At 40.1% G+C, this 18,850-nt stretch overlaps 1 protein-coding gene across 1 annotated transcript in view; it reads right to left on the bottom strand.

Moving 5' to 3' along the window:
• Positions 1-14,369, bottom strand: part of LOC102244991 (E3 ubiquitin-protein ligase TRIM22-like) — a 17,146-nt gene extending 2,777 nt beyond the window's left edge. Inside the window, 6 exon segments of the mRNA XM_014535246.1 lie at positions 1,603-1,625; positions 8,631-8,861; positions 9,450-9,545; positions 10,118-10,393; positions 10,395-10,651; positions 14,248-14,369. Of these exon segments, the coding sequence (XP_014390732.1) occupies positions 1,603-1,625; positions 8,631-8,861; positions 9,450-9,545; positions 10,118-10,393; positions 10,395-10,583 (815 nt within the window). The 5' untranslated portion in view covers positions 10,584-10,651; positions 14,248-14,369.
• Between the last annotated feature and the right edge of the window lie 4,481 nt (positions 14,370-18,850).

Below are 18,850 nucleotides of genomic sequence, written 5' to 3'. Positions count from 1 at the left end.
TTTCTTTCTTTCTTTCTTTCTTTCTTTCTTTCTCTCCAAAAAACATCACCTAGAAAGACCTTGTTTCTTCTATTATTAGGGTGAAAAAGAAATATAAAGAAACCATCTTTGTGGAAAATTTGGGGGCCTATCAGAGAAAGAGGAAAAGATCCTTCCTATAATAAGACAGGCACCTATTAAGTGTAGAAGCAAGAGACTAAGGTTTGACTAAAATGAGTGAAGTCATGGAATTCTGATACTGTAACCTCTTATTTCTTTCTTTTTTAAAATCATTTTTAAATTTTTTAATTACAGTTCACATACAATATTATATTAGTTTTGGTGTACATCCCAGTAATTAGACATTATCAAACTTATTAAGTGATCATCCCCCCAAAATATCATACACATATGACACCATACAGAGTTATTAGAATACTATTGAATATATCCCCTAAACTATACTTTACAGCTCCATGACTATTCTTTAACTACTAATTTGTATTTCTAAATATTTTCAGATTTTCACCAGTCCCCCCAACCTTCCTCCCATCTGGCAACTGTCAAAATGTTCTGTGTAGCTAAGTGTGTTTCTGTTCTGCTTGTTTGTTTATTTTGATATTTAGATTCAATTGTTGATAGATATGCATTTATTGACATTTTATTGTTCATATTTTTTAACCTTTCTTTTTATTTCTTCTTCTTAAACAAGACTCTTTAACATTTCATGTAGTACTAGTTTGATGACGATGAATGCATTTAGCTTTTTCTTGTCTGGGAAGCACTTTACCTGTCCTTCAATTCTAAATAATAACTTTGCTGGGTAGTTATCTTGGCTGTAGGTCCTTGCTTTCCATCGCTTTGAATATTTCATGGCACTCCCTTTTGGCTTGCAAAGTTTCTGTTGAGAAATCAGCTGACAGTCTTATGGGAACCCCCTTATAGGTAACTAACTGCTTTTCTCTTGTTGCTTTTAAGATTCTCGTTTTGTCTTTTATCTTTGGCATTTTTTAAATTTAATATATTTTTTATTATTGACAGTTTTACAGATGCCCCCCATTTTTGCACACTTTACACCCTCTCTACCCATTGCAGACTTTCCCCACACTATTGTATGTGTCCATGGGCTATACATATAAGTATGTAAGTTATTTGGTTTATCTCTTCTTGTCTCCCCTCCTCCCCCTTGAGATATGTCAATGTGGTCCAAGTCTCCATGCCTTGGTTCTTATTTTGATGGTCAATTCATTTTGTTTCTTAGATTTCACAAATAAGTGAGATCATATGATATTTGTCTTGTTCTTATTAGCTTATTTCACTTAGAATATAATAGTTTCCAGGTGGAATTTTAATTAAGATGTGTCTTGGTATAGGCTTCTTTGGATTCATTTTGTTTGGGACTCTTATTTCTAATGCTTCTATTATCCCTAACTCTGTGACCTCCCACCACCCAAATTTCATACCATTACAAAGTTTCACCTGTCATCAGCAGGTGAAATAATGTAATACCCAAGTTTCCCACATCTATGATTGTTTAAAGTTATGATTTATTCAAGATTACTCTTATAGTTATAATTCTTTCATCACCCAAAAAGGATTATGCCTGGTCTCACATACACGTACCTTCTTATGGCGTTAATCATATCCTGGGGAGAAGAGAAAAAAAAACATAAATCAAGAGTAAGGTGGACATATTTAGAAAATTAAAATGGCTAGTTAAAATTTAATTTTGAAAATATCACAAATATGTTTTAGTGAAAACATGGGCTCTACAATATTTAAGATACTCTTCTACTAAAAAATAATGTGTTGCTTATCTGCAATTCAAATTTAACTACACATTCCTCATTTTGGCAACCCTCAAATGAGTGATAAGCCCTCCTACCTATAAAGTTTTACTCACCTTCTTCCTCATACACTAGCACCCCCTAATATGTCTTGAATAAATAGATGGTCAGAATAAATATATGGGGGGCGGGGGAGGATTGAAGAGAAAAGACCCAAAACAACCATCCTAGAGGACTCATGTGAAGATGTTAGAATGGTGTTTCCAAGATCTGGAGATGGAATATATTTAAAAGGCAGAGATGGGAGCAGAGGAGGCCAGGAGCGCAGCCACACCAACACCCAGACCGGCCTAGACACCACTCTAGACCTGTGCAGGGGGCCACTTGCCAGCTATAATCTGTGTGGGACCACCACTGAGCCCTGGCAATGAGTGGTGCAGTAGCACACTGCAGGCTTCCAGATATATGCAGTGAACACTCGCCATAGAGACCTCCCAAACCATGCCACCTTGCTGGTGTTCCCTGACCCCACACTGTGAGTGCAAGCCAGGGGAACCCTGCACCCCAGCCCCACTTAGTCCCCAAGTTTTCACTGCTGTTGCAACCCAGAGCCACCAGGAGTGTGCCCTGCCTGGGCCCCAGGACCATGCTGCTGGTGCAACATGGAGACACCTGGCATGCCAAGCCCTGGATCACAGGACCACCTTGCCAGAGCCAGCTGGAACCACCTGGCACCCCATCCAGGACCCAGAACTGCACTGCAAGTGAGCTGCCAGAGGAACTAGGGCACCACCCTGCCACTGTTGCTAGGTCTTCACAGTGAACTGCATGCCAGAGGGATCTGGATCCTCACAGAGAGTCGCACACAAGAGGAACTGTGCACATACCCCTGCCCACCTCAAGCATCTGAAGCAGACAGCAGAGGGACCAGATCTATGGGAGAAGGGAGTAAAACTCAAAGCAAAGACAATAAAGGTGTAAGACTCATGGCAGATCCAGCCTCTGAGCTAAGGAGTCCCAGACTATTGAACTGCTAGGGGCTTCAACCTCTCAGACCCCAAGCAGGGTGCCCAGGGCCAGAAAGAGACAGCAAAGTGGGGAGACAAAGATACAATCCCCAAAGGAAATAAAAGGTGGAATCTCCAGAAAAAGAAATAAATGAAATGGAGGCCAGCAATATGTCATGGAAAGAATTCAGATTAATGATTATAAGGATGCTCAACTGTCTGGATGAGAAATTCATCAACATTTGTAAGAATTAAGAAGAAATGAAGAATGACATATCTGCAATAAGAACACAGTGGAAGGCTTCAACAGTAGACCAGCAGAAGTAGAGGACTCAATCAGTGAGTTAGAAGACAAGGTCAATAAAAACACCCAATCTGAACAGCAATTGGAAAAAAATCAAAAAGCAGGAGAGATAAAGGGAGCTTTGGGACAACATGAAACAAAGCAAACTCTGCATAATAGGGGTGTCAGAAGGACAAGAATCAGAACAAGGAATAGAAAACCTATTGGAAGAAATAATGACAGAAAATTTCCCTGACTTGTGGAAGAAAAAAGTCACACAAGCACAGAGAGTCCCAAACAAGATGAACCCAAAAAGACCCACACCAAGACACATTGTAATTACAATGGCAAATGTTAATGACACTGAAAGCATCTTAAGGGCTGCAAGAGAGGGACAGAAAGTTAACTACAATGGATCTCCCACTAGACTATCAAATGATTTCTCAACAGAAACACATCAGGCCATAAGGGAATGGAATAAGGTATACAAAGTGATGCAAAACAAGGGACTGAATCCAAGAATACTCTATCCAGCAAGGCTATTATTCAAAATTGGAGGTGAAATTAGGATCTTCACAGGCAAGAAAAGGCTAAGGGAGTTTATTATCACCAAGCCAGCAACACAAGAAATGCTAAAGAGACTGTTGTAAAAAGAAGAAATATAAAGGTAAGAAGGAATATAGGCATAAAGAATTAAAAAATGACAATAAACAAGCACCTATCAATGATAACCTTAAATGTAAATGGATTAAATTCCCCAATTAAAAGACATGAGGTATCTTAATATATAAGAAAAAATGACCCATATTTATATACTGTCTACAAGAGACTCACTGCAGAATAAAGGACTCACACAGACAGAAAGTGAATGGATGGAAAAATCTTTCAGGCAAATGGAAAAAAAATCTGGGGTAGCAATACTTATATCTGACAAAATAGACCTCAAAGTGGAGGCCATAATAAGAAATAAGGAAGGCTATTTCATAATACTAAAAAGATCGATTCAACAAGAGGATATAATTCTGGTAAACATTTATGCACTTAATACAGGAATAACCGAATACATAAAAATACTTCTAGAAGGTATCAAGGGAGAGATCTACAGCAATACAATCATAGTAGGGGACTTGAATACCATATATACATCACTGAACAAATCTTTTAGACAAAAATCAACAAAGAAACAGCAATTGTAAACAACTCACTAGATCAGATGGAACTAACTGATATCTTCAGAACATTTCACCACAAAGCCATGTAATATACATTCTTCTCAAGTGCACATGGGCCATTTTCAAAGATAAACCACATATTAGGACACAGGAGAAGTCTCTACAAATTCAAGAAGATTGAAATCATATCAAGCATTTTCTCAGTTCACAATGGCATAAAATTAGAAATAAACTACAGTAAAAACAATAAAAAACAATCAAACACTTGGAGCCTAAATAGCATTCTATTAAACAATGATTGGTTACCAAAGAGATCAAACAATCCTGAGAAAAAAGAACAAAGTTGGAAAGATCACAATACCAGACATCAAGTTATATTACAAAGCCACTGTTCTCAAAACAGCCTGGTACTGGCACAAGAGCAGACATATAGACCAATGAAACAAAACGGAGAAACCAGAAATTGGCCCAAACCATTATGCTCAATTAATATTTGACAAAGGAGGCAAGGGCATACAATGGAGTCAAGGCAGTCTCTTCAATAAATGGTGTTGGGAAAATTGGACAGACACATGCAAAAAAATAAAACTTGACCACCAACTTACACCATATAAAAAAATAAACTCAAAGTGGATAAATGACTTAAATGTAAGATGGGAAAGCATAAAAATCTTAAAAGAATCCATAGACAGCAAAATATCAGAGATATCTCATAGCAATGTTTACTGATACATCTCCTAGGACAATGGAAACTAAGAAGAAAATAAATTAGACTACCTCAAAATAAAAAGCTTCTGCACAGCAAAAGAAACCATCATCAAAATAACAAGAGAGCCCGTTGCATGGGAGAACATTTTTGCCAATGTTACATCTGATAAGGGTTTAATCTCTAAGATTTATAGGGAAGTCATACCACATAACAAAAGGAAGATAAATAATCCAATTTAAAACAAAATGGGCAAAGGACCTAAATTGACACTTCTCAAAAGTGAATGTACAGAAGGTCAAAGGCATATAAAAAAATTCCCAACCCTAGCCGGTTTGGCTCAGTGGATAGAGCATCGGCCTGGGGACTCAAGGGTCCCAGGTTCGATTCCGGTCAAGGGCATGTACCTTGTTTGTGGGCACATCCCCAGTAGGGGGTGTGCAGGAGGCAGCTGATCAATGTTTCACTCTCATCGATGTTTCTAACTCTCTATCCCTCTCCCTTCCTTTCTGTAAAAAAATCAATAAAATATATTTAAAATAAATAAATAAATCCAGAAACATAGAATCATTGAACAGACCATCACACCTCAGAGGGAAGGCAGGGAAGGGTGGGTGGGGATTAGTGGGGGGAAGATCAACCAAAGAACTTGTATGTATTTAAGCATAACCAATGGACACAGACAGTGGGGTGTGAAGGCCTGGGCTTGGGGGGATCAGGGGAGGCTGGGAGAGGACAATGGGGAAAAGGGGGACATATGTAATAATTTCAACAATAAATAATTAAATAAAAAATAAAAAGCAGGAAGGAGGCCTACGATTTCTTTAAAAATATTCATGAAAGCAGCTGATCAATGTTCCTTTCTCATCGATGTTTCTAACTCTCTTTCTCTCTCTCTTCCTCTCTGTGTAAAATCAATAAAAATATATTTTGCCGAAACCGGTTTGGCTCAGTGGATAGAGCGTCGGCTTGCGGACTGAAAGGTCCCAGGTTCGATTCCGGTCAGGGGCATGTACCTGGGTTGCGGGCACATCCCCAGTAGGAGATGTGCAGGAGGCAGCTGATCAATGTTTCTCTCTCATCAATGTTTCTAACTATCTCTCTCCCTTCCTCTCTGTAAAAAATCAATAAAATATATTTTAAAAAATATATTCATGAGAACACCCCCTTAATTCATTATGATTTTATGTATTCTAGTGACAAAGGGAAATCTATTTTGTAGATATCATTCCACCCTCTGCAGAATCAAAGATGAATAATTAATAATTCCATTTCTTAGAATGGATATTTTATTTTGTTCTAGGAACAAGCAAACTAGCACATCAAGCAAATGTTTTTTCTCAGGCCTCCCTCTACTCACTCTATGTACATTCTATGCACTACCCCAAGGGAATCTCATCAATGTGTAAGTGTGAAATAAGCCACAGAAACCAGCAGCAGAGAAAGTCTAAAATGTAATTGACCGATTCCCAGATATTTACATTCCATTTTCCAGAATGGTATTAATATCCACTTCATCACTGTCTTAAAAAGTATATCTTACCCTGAATTCCAATATTGTATAAGCCAATCCAGTCCATATGCTAAGCCTCTTTTAGCCATCTTCTCTTCCCCATCATAATATTATTTGCCTTATTTCTTTGAACATAAATTCACCAACATATTTGGTTTCCCCCTTTAGTCTAAACTCTTTCATATCAGCAAAGCCTTGGCCTATAGTTGGCTATACTCCCTCAAAAAAATTTTACTGTCTGTATTATGTTTTTCATTGTTATTGTTTATAACAAAAGCCCAGCTAAAACTGGCTTAAATTTAAAAGCAAAAAAGAGAAACTCAGGGGGCAAGCAGAACTTTTGCATTAACTAGATTTCTAGGAAAAATCTTGTTATCAGGATCAGTTCTTTCTTCTCAAAATTCTATTTTCTACTTGCCTATATGAACTTTCCCTTCATTCTCTATATGGTATCAACTTGAACATCCTGGTTTAAATGATAATTCCCTAATATATCACCTAGAGGGAAAGAGAATTTTTCTTTCTAGTCATTACAATAAAATTCTAAGGCATACAAATCATTGCCCTGAATGGGTCAGGTGCATATCTTAAAATAATCACTGCATCTTTGGTAAACCTATAGAAATTAAATATGCTGATTTACCTAGAACTGAGAAACATATACATCCCTGGTGCTAGTACTACTGATTGTATCAACTTTAACCAACTACATGAACTGGAATTACTCAAAAAGTAATTCAAAAGGTGGTTCCCCCCCACCCCCAAAAAAGTAATTGAATGTCATTGGACAAACAATTGTCCCATACTGTCCATTTCTTAGCTGACTGCCATTTCCTCACTCTATAAAAATCACATCAGGCTTTTAATAAAAATTAAAAATATACACAACAATTTTAACAGAAAATTGAATGGACCTAGGACAATGTTTCTGGCCCAGGTAATTGCAATGGAGTCTGCCTTGTGGTTTGTTGTGGATGAGCAGCATCTCTGGCTTCTACCCACTAGATGGCAGTAGAACTCTCCCAATCTCTGGGACAGAAGAGCTTTAGTCTCCTTAGAGATCTACTAACATAAAATAGAATTGTTTTGAAATGGAATTGAATAGAATGTTTTGAAATGGAACTCAATAGAATTTTTCACTATTTTTCAAACAATTTTTTTGGGGGGGGAGAGTTAGAAAATTACCCTATCCAATTTCAAATTTTCCTATGAAGCCACAGTAAAAAAACATTTAGAATATCAGTGCAAAAATATAGAAATTCATATAAAAGAGTGATAATCCAAAAATATAATAGAGAAAATTGACCTTTCACAAAAGTGCCAAAATAATTCCCTGGAAGAAGGGAGAAATTTTTTTCAAAAATGTTGAACTTATTTGTGCACAGTTTAATTCAATATATTTACTAAAAATCTTTGAGTTGTATACTTAGAAAGGGTAGATTTTTTAAATGTATTTATACTTCAAAAATAAGTTTTTTGAGGAAGAAGTAAAGATCCAGCAGATGGAAATTCGTTACTTTAGTATTGGAACCAAAGTTAAGAAATTCTTGTTCAGCTAGTAAAAAAGAATAACAAGAAGTCAAGCAGAGAAAATCTGAAATTTCCTCAATTTCCCAATATGTTTCATAGCTTTATATTAGTCATGCAGCTAATTCCATGGGAAAGAATAACATTAATACCAGGTACAATCCCTTTATCAAGTTGCTATATTTACCCCATCCTTTTCTAGCCAGCACAAAAACACACACATACATACATACATACATACATACACACACACAAGCACACACACACAATCATATATTCTCATCCCTCACACAGGTGTCACATTTCCTACCCCTTAACAAAAACAACAACAAAACCTAACATAAAGAGAGATATGAGTTGCTTGACTAAGCTTAGTGAAGAAATGCTTTATAAATGCTACACGATAATAGAATACAATAAGAAATCCTCTCTCAAATTTTTGCACAGCACTTTATAAAATAATAAAGTGAGTTTCCCTTGTCATTTGTACATTGAATTTTCCCAATGACTAATGAAATGAATGACAGAGAAGGAGCACTGAGGGGTCAGAGGAACCTTTCAATGAGGAAGAAAGTGCAGGGACCCAGAGGGGAAGGAAACCTAATCTCTATAATTCCCCCAAATCTCATATATAGGATCTCCATCCCAAGTCCTACCTGCAGCCTGTCCATTGATGATTCACACATATGACGCTGGAGATCTGAGATGAGCTCTCTCGTGTACTGCCTCTGCTGGACCACCTGGTCTTTAGCCACCTTCAAGTTATCCAGCACATGCACTTCATTGTCATCCAGCTTTTGCAGCTCCCTTTTCTCTTCTTTGTCCACGACGTCTCTCATTTCCTCAAACCCTTCTCGAATCCTCTCTCTCTCAGTCTGCATACGACTCTTTAGGGATGAGAAGAAAAAGAGGCAGTCAGAATGCTTAGCTGAGGACCTACTTTTCATGGGCCTTGGAAAGCCAATACAATATTTTCCTCAGGCAGTTAGAAGGTAAAAGGAAGTGAGCCATTCCTGAAAAAGGCATTTTTTTCCCTACTATTTTCCTTGAGCTGTTCCCAAAGCAATTCATTCAAGTCTGCTTTCTCATGACCCACCAGGAAATACATGTGCTACCTGGATGAGGCCTGGATAACAATACCACACTTTATATGGAACTCCTTCACCCACATCTCCAAAATAAGGAATCCTGGGCCTTCCTTAACATTTCTTCTGGAAGTAGCAGAACCTCAAACTTGATTATAGAAATGGGACATGGCTGCATGAATCACTTTTACATTGGTCCACTCTATGTCTTTGCCTCTAAATAGTTGCTTTCACTTGGGAGTGTCTACTCTGTAATTCCCAACCCTCAATAGGAAAGGAATTGAATGAGGACTAAGCACAAGTCTTCTGGACTCATCAAGTCTGAGGTAACAAGGAGCAAGGGGCCCATTTTGATGTTTCAGAACTGCCTCAGGAATAATGTCTTTTTACCTTCCAGGTATCTCTCTCTTCATTGATGACAGCTTCCAACCTCTCAGCTTCCTGCTCCTCCTTCATCAGCCTGTCCACAGCCACCTGGAGTTTCTCCTGTGAGAAAGGAACCACCAAAGTCAAGCTATGAGCTTTCTCAGCACCTGGATAGCGGATAAATGGAGAAATCAGGGTCATCTAAGAAGAGACTAGAATTTCAGAACTGAAGCTAGCAATTAGAACTGAGAATGCAGACAGAAATCTGAGGAAGCATGTGTGTTCTTTATCCCAGAGTGATGCGAGTTTCCATCTCTGTATCAAGTAGTTTGGATTTCTCTTTTCCTAAAGAAAGAACTGATCCTGCAGCAAGCAAAGTACTTTTTTTCTCAAGAACACTCTTCCCAGATCTAACCAACCATGTTCCTAAAAATCCCGTCTGTTCATGGGGGCAATCAGAACTTATCTTGAGAAGTAACTCTCACTCATACAACTTCTCTTTGATATGCATATTACTGAAGAAAATGAATGAATGCACAGCAATGTCCCTCAGGCCTCAGAAGCTAAACCAAGGATATCAAAGAGAATGTAGCACTCAGTTCTATGATGACGAGGGAAAGAAATAGGATTAAGCAGTAAAGATTTCACTTCAGGTAACATTCTGCCCAATGTTTCCACACTCTGGGGCCTACCTGACATTCCTTGACCACCTCCTCCACGAGGGATATTTGGTGACCTGGGTGCTCCTGGACACAAAGGCTGCAAATGGCCTTCCCATCCTCCTTACAGAAGAGATGGCGATTTTCCCCATGTTGCTCACAGAGATCATGTTGCTCACAGAGACCATGTTGCTCACAGAGACCATGTTGCTCACAGAGATCGCTCCTCTGCTGCTGGTGTGACCACATGTTGAATTCTCTGATTTTCTTCACTATGTTGTCCAACTCCTTATTAGGCATGAGGTGTCCAAGGGTCGTATGTGCTCTGGCACACAGGACAGCGACAGTGCCCTCCAAAGAAGCTCTCTGACTCATTTGCAGCGATGCAGAGTTGGCAGAAGTTGTGGCCACAGTGCAGGCTCATGGGTTCTGTCAGGAGCTGCTGGCAGATGCGGCAGATCACCTGCTCGTTGATGCTCCCTTGTGATGAAAAATCCATTGCCACGCTCTTCTGCTTCTTCCTGTCCTGACTCCAGAGGCTCTTCTTGCTCACAGACTCCTGCAAGGCTGGGAATATTGAAGGGGGCAGGATAAGAAAGGCAGGAATAGAAAGGATACTGATTGTGCAAACATTTAGAACAGGACAAAACTTTAATATTCAGTAAAGAAAGGAAAAGAGACAGAGAAGAAGAGTAGTCAGTGACAGAATGAAAAAGTCCCTTTGTAATAATTTCAAACACTTTATCTTAGTTTATGTCACATGACAAATTTCATCCCATCAAGGCAATGATTGCTATTTTCTCTTCTTCTACTCAATAGAGAACAACTTGAGGCCCTTCCTACTGAGAGCTTTATGTTACCCATCCATTATTCTTGTCTATTATTTCTCACCTGCAAACACATCCAACAGGTTAGATACAGTAACCCCACTGCAGCCCCCTGGCCTTTTATACTTGCATGACTTACTTTATTTGAACAGTTTTATTGAGTTATATTTACATTGCATGCATTCATTTTAAGAGTACAAAAGTTTCTACTACATTTATTAAACAGAATAACTATCACCACAATCTAATTTTAGAACATTCCTATTGCTTGAAAACAAGCTTAATGCCATTAGCAGTCACCCCCATTCTGACCCCGAGCCTTAGGCTACCATTAATCTCCCTTGTGTTTTTACAAATTTACTTTTTCTGATTAATTCATAACAGAAAAAATATAATATACTAGAGGCCCAGTGCACAAAATTTGTGCACGGGGGGTGGGGAGTGTCCCTCAGCCCAGCCTGCGCCCTCTTGCAATCCAGGACCCCTCGAGTAGGGTCCCTAGGCCTGTCTGGCAATCAGGGCCTATTGGGGCTTTCCTTCCCCTGGCTGCCAGCAGACAGCCCACCCCTGCCGCTGCCACTGCCTGCCATCTGTGCTGCATTGCCTCCCCTGTCCCCCACCACTGGTCACCTCCCTTTGCAGGTGACAGGTGTGGGGTGCGATCTTTTGGCTGGCCTGGGCTTCCCTCTGTGGGGCGATCACTGGCCAGCCCTGCACACCCACCACAGCATCGCTAGCTGGTGGCCTGGGCCTCCCTCTGTGGGCAATTGATCGCGGGGTCCCCAGATCGATTGCCCTGCAGAGGGAGGCCACCTGCTGCAGTGCCGCCAGCTGGATGGCCTGGGCCTCCCTCTATGGCCACCAGCCAGGTGGCCTGGGCCTCCTTCTTTGGGGTAATCGATCACTGAGACCCCCATCGATCGCCCCGCAGAGGATGGCCTGGGCCTCCCTCTGTGGGGCGATTGTGGGGCAATGGCGGGGTCCCCTGGCCAATCGCACTGTACCTGCCTTGGCTGGCCTGGTGCCAGTGCGTGTCATAGTGTGGTCATCCAGAAGGTCGTCCGGATGGTCATTGTGCTGTTCGGTCATTCAGTTGATTTGCATATCATGCTTTTATTATTGTAGATGATCCTTTGAGTCTGAATTCTCTCACTTCACAGGCAGTCATTGAGGTTCATCTCTCCTGCCTTTCTTTCCCATAATAAAAATAAAAACCCACTGCTGCCCCTCAGATTTTACACTTGCTCATCTCTGAATGGAATGATCTCCCCGATGTCAGCATGGCTCCTTCTTACATTTTATTCCGTCTTGCACCTCACATGTCTCTTATCAGAATGACCTGCTCTAACTTATCTATTATAAACTGCCAATACTATTGCTTGCTGTACCCTTAATATATTTTTCTTATTTTTACTACCTAGTGTATAACATATTTCTTTTGTCCACTGATGTACTCAGTACCTATAACAGTGCATCACACAAGAACAAGAACACAATGTTTGGTGAATATATAAAACTAGAAGTTCCCCATTCCCCATCTCTCCACAGATAGACATTTTTCTTATCAGCTTTCATCTTTATTCCCATTAATTAGCAGTTCCCCAATACCTGAGAAGTGTTTACCTACTAACACTCCTGTCTCACACAGAGCCTTCCCATACCCTCAAACTCATTCCCCCAAAGACACCTACAGAAACATCAAAGACATAATACAGAGGTCATTTCATCACTAACAATTTTATAAGCAGTTGTAATTTAGAAATCACCTTGGCCTATTTATTTCTTATATATGTATTTTTAATAAGAGTACCCCCTTCTTGGATTCAGAAGTACAAATTGGTAGTCACAAAATAGTCATGGAAATATAAAATTACAGCATAGGGCATATAGTCAATAATATTTTAATAATTATGTATGATACAGGTGGGTACAATTAGGGGGAAAACACTTTTTAATTTATATGGTTGTCTAAACAAGGCTCCACCTCACAGGTTAGATGCTGTACACCAGAAAGTAATACAAAATGATATTGAATATCAACTGCAATTGAAAAATAATAAAGAAAGAAAAATAAATTTAAAGAATAAAAAGAGTGCTTTTTCCTTCAAAATGTGCAAATGACTTACAGAGGTCAAGGTCATTTTTAAAATAGGTAGAATTGTTGAGAAACATATTGCCCTCAATATTGCCATTCATTGTTCTCTCCACTATGGCACAGATTTTAAAAGACAAAAACAAATAGAGGGAGAGGTTGCAAGAAATAGATTATAACCAATATTATTAGGATGCACTGAGGTAACAGTGAGATGTGGCTCTCAGTGGAGAGAAAATTCCCTGTTCTTGAACCTCCAGAGAGACAAGTGACCACACAGGAGCTACAGAGATGGGCAGCAATCTAATCATCCATCCTCTCTCATCAGCTTGCCAAAGGACTGTACAATTATCAGGAAGGTTGTGCACAACTTCCCAGAAGTTACCAAGACAAGAGTAAAAGAATCAGATCATGGGAAGGGGCAGCAGGTGTCATGTCTAGAAAGGTGGCAAGAAAAAGCCCCTGAAGCAGCCCACGAAGCAGGCCAAGGAGATGGATGAGGAAGATATGTCATTTGAGCAGAAGGAAAAAAAGAGTATAAGAAACTTGAGGAAGTGAAAGCAAAGGCCAAGGGGAAGGGCCCCCAGGACACTTGCATAATTAAGAAATCTGGCCAGAAATTAGCTGTTTCTTGTAACTGGGACAATGTTGATCCTAAATTCCATTCCTGTTTTAACATCTGAATTCTTTCTCATAATGTCTGTTGCCACCTATAGCTAGATGAAGCTTGTTGTCTGCAAGCTTGCTGTACTTTTAAGAAAAAGCTTTTATTTTTAAAAAAAATAATGATAATTTAACAAAAGAGTAAGAGGACCAGTTTCAAGAGATCCCATCCTTTCCCACATGCATCCTGACAGGGGCTCTCACTCCTGCTGGCCTCACCAGGGCTTTACGAAAAGGGAAAACAGAGCGCCACCTCACAGGTTTCACTGGAGAATAGAAGGAAGAGATTTTCTGTCTGGAAAAAAAAGTATTCTGGGTCACTTTGGCAAGGTAGAGAGTCAAAAATACAGAATAAGAAGAAAATGAGGGTAACTCAGCCTGGAGAAATAATAGTCCCTCCCAGAAATAAATAAGACTCTGCTCTTTTAAACCTCCCTTCTTTAAAAATCACTCTTCCCCCAGACGCAGTGTTTCTCTTTTCTGCCACCTCAGCAGAGACACCCACAAGCAGAGCAGCTTCAGAACCACAATTTAAGACACCAAACAGTCAGTCTGCTCCCCCAAGAAACTGCCCCACTTACTTTCAGGAGTCTTAACTCAGTGGAGAAGATCAAGTGTAGGTCTGGTCAAGAGTCACTCATCAATTCAGAAATGAGTTCTCCACAGAGGAGTGTCTCCACACAGCAGGAGTGAGAAATGAAAGTTAAATTCAGAGGCGTGGAAATGAAACTAAAAAAGAACAGAAACTTAAGAACAATATCAATGGGGCGCCACCATGTGGAACATTTGGGAAAGTTAATGCTTCAGTATGTTCTAGGACCTTCACCAGCTTGGCCCTCAATCACTGTGTTTTTACCCCTTTCTCAGATTATTCTAGTAAGAATATTTGAATAAGAAGAATGTGAAATCCAATTATACATTCTACAGCTTGCCTGAATACTCAGAATTTCAATTCAATTCTATACATACCAGTTAATTTATCCTCTATTCATGTACTAAACTACTTACTATGGATAAAATCATCATCCACACAGTCTGAGTACCTGCACTTTGTAATGCAAAGTCTGATGGGGAAGACAATCAGTGATAGAGCTCAGTTCGTTTGAGCTGAGAGGTAGCAGCTATTATCTATATACTAGGGGCCCAGTGAATGAATTCATGCACCTTGAAAGGAACTGTGGGCTGTGAGGCAGGGGTGAGCACAGAGGCAGGTCTCAGCCCATCCTCTGTGATCCCTGCTCAGCCCCTCCTGCTGCGGCCCCCGGTCCCCTGTCTGCCAACAGCCCCACTCCTGCTGCCGCAGCTCCTATGCACGAACAGTGCCGGCCCCACTCACACCCGCTGATGGCGTGGAGCAATTGGGGCCAGCACTGTCAGCAGGTGCGAGTGGAGGCTGCTGCCTCAATCACCCCTTGGTTGTTTGGTTTTAAAACCCTAATATGCAAATAGACCAAACAGCAGAACAACCAAACAACAAAACAACTGGTCACTATGATGTGTGCTGACCACCAGGGGGCACACGTGGAACATGGCAGGCATCAGCTGTGGCAGGATGGTGGAGCAGGTGAGCGAGGACACCAGACCAAGGTGGGGCGCTGGTCACTGTCATCGGGGCGAGCCTCTGGTGGTTACTGAAAATTCTTTGCTCCCGTGTGCCACGGTTCTGCCCAGGGCTCTCACCCGCTGCAGACACCTGTTAATTACCAGTTTTCATTCTGACCTAGGCGGGCCAGATGAGGAAGCCTTCTAGTCATAATGTAATACATCTCTGTCAGTGACATGTTACCAGCAACTAGGGGACAGGAAGAGCATGAAGGTTAACACATGGTGTTAGAAAAATTATGGTGTTCTTCAAGTGGAATCTTTCTTTGTGCAACACTCATACCTCCATAATCATGCACTTTCCCCATTTCCTGGGGAAAACATTTGGTCCTTTTTACACCATCAATCAAAAGTAGAACTGAAAAAATATATTTAAAAATTAAAAAATAATAAATTAAAAGGAAGGTACAACTAAGGCATGTCATAGTACTCTAATAAAAATAGAATAATAGTAAAATAAAGTAAGTATAATTTTTTAAAAAGAACTGAAACATTTCTGTTTCCTCTACATGTGTTTGTACCCTGTTATTGATCATCTTTTTCTGAGAACATGTTTCTGATGCTGCAGCTACAAGTTGCTGGAAGCTCCAGACAAGGGTCCCTGACTGACAAGACTGCAGAGCTTGGCAGTCTTCACATAATAACCTATATGAGATGGGGAAGATGACTGTAACATCAATAATTTTTCTAATTAAAGCACAGATATTTTGGTATTGGTTGTAACCCAGAGAAGATTAAGCAATCTTACCTTATAAACTCTTACTGATTTACATATATCTACTAGATGCCCAGTGCACGAAATTTGTGCACTCGGGGTGGGGGGTCCCTCAGCCCAGCCTGTGCCCTCTTGCAGTCCATGAGCCCTCAGGGGATGTCTGACTGACAGCTTAGGCCCACACCCTGCAGTTGGACATCCTTTGTGCTGCCGTGGACGCAGGAGAGGTTCCCACCACTGCCACTGCTCTTGCCAGCCGTGAGCCCGGCTTCTGGCTGAGCAGCGCTCCCCCTGTGGAAGTGCAATGACCACCAGGGGGCAGCTCCTGCGTTGAGCATCTGCCCCTGTACCCAATAAGAGTAAGATTTATGAAGGCAGAAAGGAACCTCCTCTATGTTATTCCTTATTGTGTCAGATTTACATACAAAATATTGTACATGGGGAGTGATATTTAAATAGAAAAACATACAGTTATATTACTATGAATATAGTTTTAATTATATTGAACTTGCTGATAATAATGGTTCTGTGCTATTGGTGGTGTTGAGGTCAACATAATTGCTATGGTCATAATCGAGTTCTGGTATTATTAGAATTTGTGTAAATTCCTTTGACAAATTTTAAACAACAATTCTTCTCACATTCTGTTTTGTTCCTAAGATGTACTCAGATACTTACCTGAATGTCTGTTGTTTATCTATACCAAGTGTGTCAAACTCACAGCCCGCGGGCCACATGTGGCCCACAATGAATATTTTTGCAGCCCAGCCAATATAACGGTATGTAAGAAATGTTTTAATAAAAATTTCATAACTTCATTTTTACAATATACTGTTATACATAATTATTAATAATGAACTACATTTGCTAATGACTTATTACTATAATCGTGTTGCATTCGTTTCCCTTACACACCTTACTCACAGGTGCACCATTTCTCTCCACTGATACTAGCAGTGAATATTTTAGCAGCCAATTGCCATGTCATTAGTCTTGTACTGACTTGTTTGGTGTGTGCAACAGGAAATATTCTGCTTTCAGAGAAAAAGAAAAATAGGTTTATTTGCATTATGCTTATTAATTTGTGCGGTTATTCAGTGTCTGGTAAGTTAATGTTCAAGAAAAAAATATTAATATTTATTAAAATGTTCTATTATTTTATATGAATGATTACTCATTTATTTCAGCCCTTTGTACTCATCATGTCTCTATTGAAATAAACCTATGTTTCTATGAAAATTGAAGCTTTTGTGTTTTTTTGCAGCCCACATAAGCTTAAACCCTGTTTATTTGGCCCGTGTTAGCCTTTGAGTTAGACAAGCTTGATTTCCACCACCACCCTCTAACCACGTTATTTCCTGTGTCCTGTGCTATTTTCAGACCAGAAACAATTAAAAATTATAGATCCAAAGTCAGAGAATTTCTCTCCAACAGGAGATGTAGAAACTAAAGGAAACACAGAGCCCTGAGGAGAATGTATTATTCCCTGGGCCTCAGGACATAAAATGCTGGGGTGGGGACCACAGCAATGTGCTTAGCTCTGGAGATAGACTTTAAGTGATGGGAGAAAGAGCATGGGTCATTCTGGTTTCCTATTGGCGGATGCTTCCTATTGGCCTAACAAGCTCTGATTTGCTCACTGGTGTCTCTCTACCTTAAATTTGATGTCTCAAATGTAGTTCCCAGGACACCAGCATTACTCTCCCTGCTCTCCAATCCTCTCTTTGGGGTTCTGATTTCCTCAAACATTTTTCAGATTAATATTTTTATACTGTATTCATACACAAGCTCAAATACATCAGGTCCTCTCTGTATCTGCTTTTTTCAAATTTTAGATTGATCCAATGTTTTACAGCCCAAAGCAGCCTACTCAAAAATGCATACTATCTGTTGTGGTTTAAGTTTTGAAAGAAAGAGATTTCTTGGGAGCTAAAGAGAAGAAATCTTATAAAGAGCCAGCTTATAGCCCTAATGGGTTTGGCTCAATGGATAGAGCGTTTGCCTCCGGACTCAAGGGTCCCAGGTTCGATTCCGGTCAAGGGCATGTACCTGGGTTGCAGGCACATCCCCAGTAGGGATTGTGCAGGAGCCAGCTGATCGATGTTTCTCATTCTCTATCCCTTTCCCTCTCCCTTCCTCTCTGTAAAAAATCAATAAAATATATTTTTTAAAAAAGGGCCAGCTTATACACATCTTATTAACAAAAGGATTTCTTTCTTCTCATTCCAAAAGCACTGAACCTCATACAAACATCTCATACAGAGTCAGGAGGGAGCACATTAGTTCTCTGGGGCTGAGGATGTGGGTTTAGTCAGAGATTCAAAGGGAGGCAAGCATAAAACGATGAATATGGGATTTGTGGGAGGCACACATCCTAGCCTGTTCCTGTACATTCCACATACTGACCCACTCACCTTCAATTGTCAACAAGTTTTATAAATCAAATATAGACTATACTAAAAAATCACTCTACTGTACATCTCTGCATCTACCACCAGGCCGCAAATCATCCTGTTCTTCATTCTCAACTGTGAGAATGAAACTGAGATAATTAAAAAATATATATGGCTGTTTGTTATGACATAAAATATATTGACCCTAAAAACAGAATATCTACTTATACTATTTACTCAAGAGAAATAAATTGTCTGTATTTCAGAAGACTGGATGTGGGATCGTACCAAGGCCTGCATGAACATTCACTGCAGATTTAACTCCCCTCTCTCCAAAGGGGCAGGGGCGGGGGAGGAGAGAGAAAAGAAGGCTGCTCTTCAGTCCTGGGGGCTGCCATAGTCTGTCAGCCCACCTGAAAGAGTGAGGCAAATTAGGAGAAAAGAACTGAAAACAAAAGTAGACCTGTGAGTATC

This window comes from Myotis brandtii, unplaced genomic scaffold (genome assembly GCF_000412655.1).
Source record: "Myotis brandtii unplaced genomic scaffold, ASM41265v1 scaffold1405, whole genome shotgun sequence".
Taxonomy (NCBI): domain Eukaryota; kingdom Metazoa; phylum Chordata; class Mammalia; order Chiroptera; family Vespertilionidae; genus Myotis; species Myotis brandtii.
Note: the sequence above shows the minus strand (reverse complement) of the source record. Positions and strands in the feature narration are given on the sequence as shown.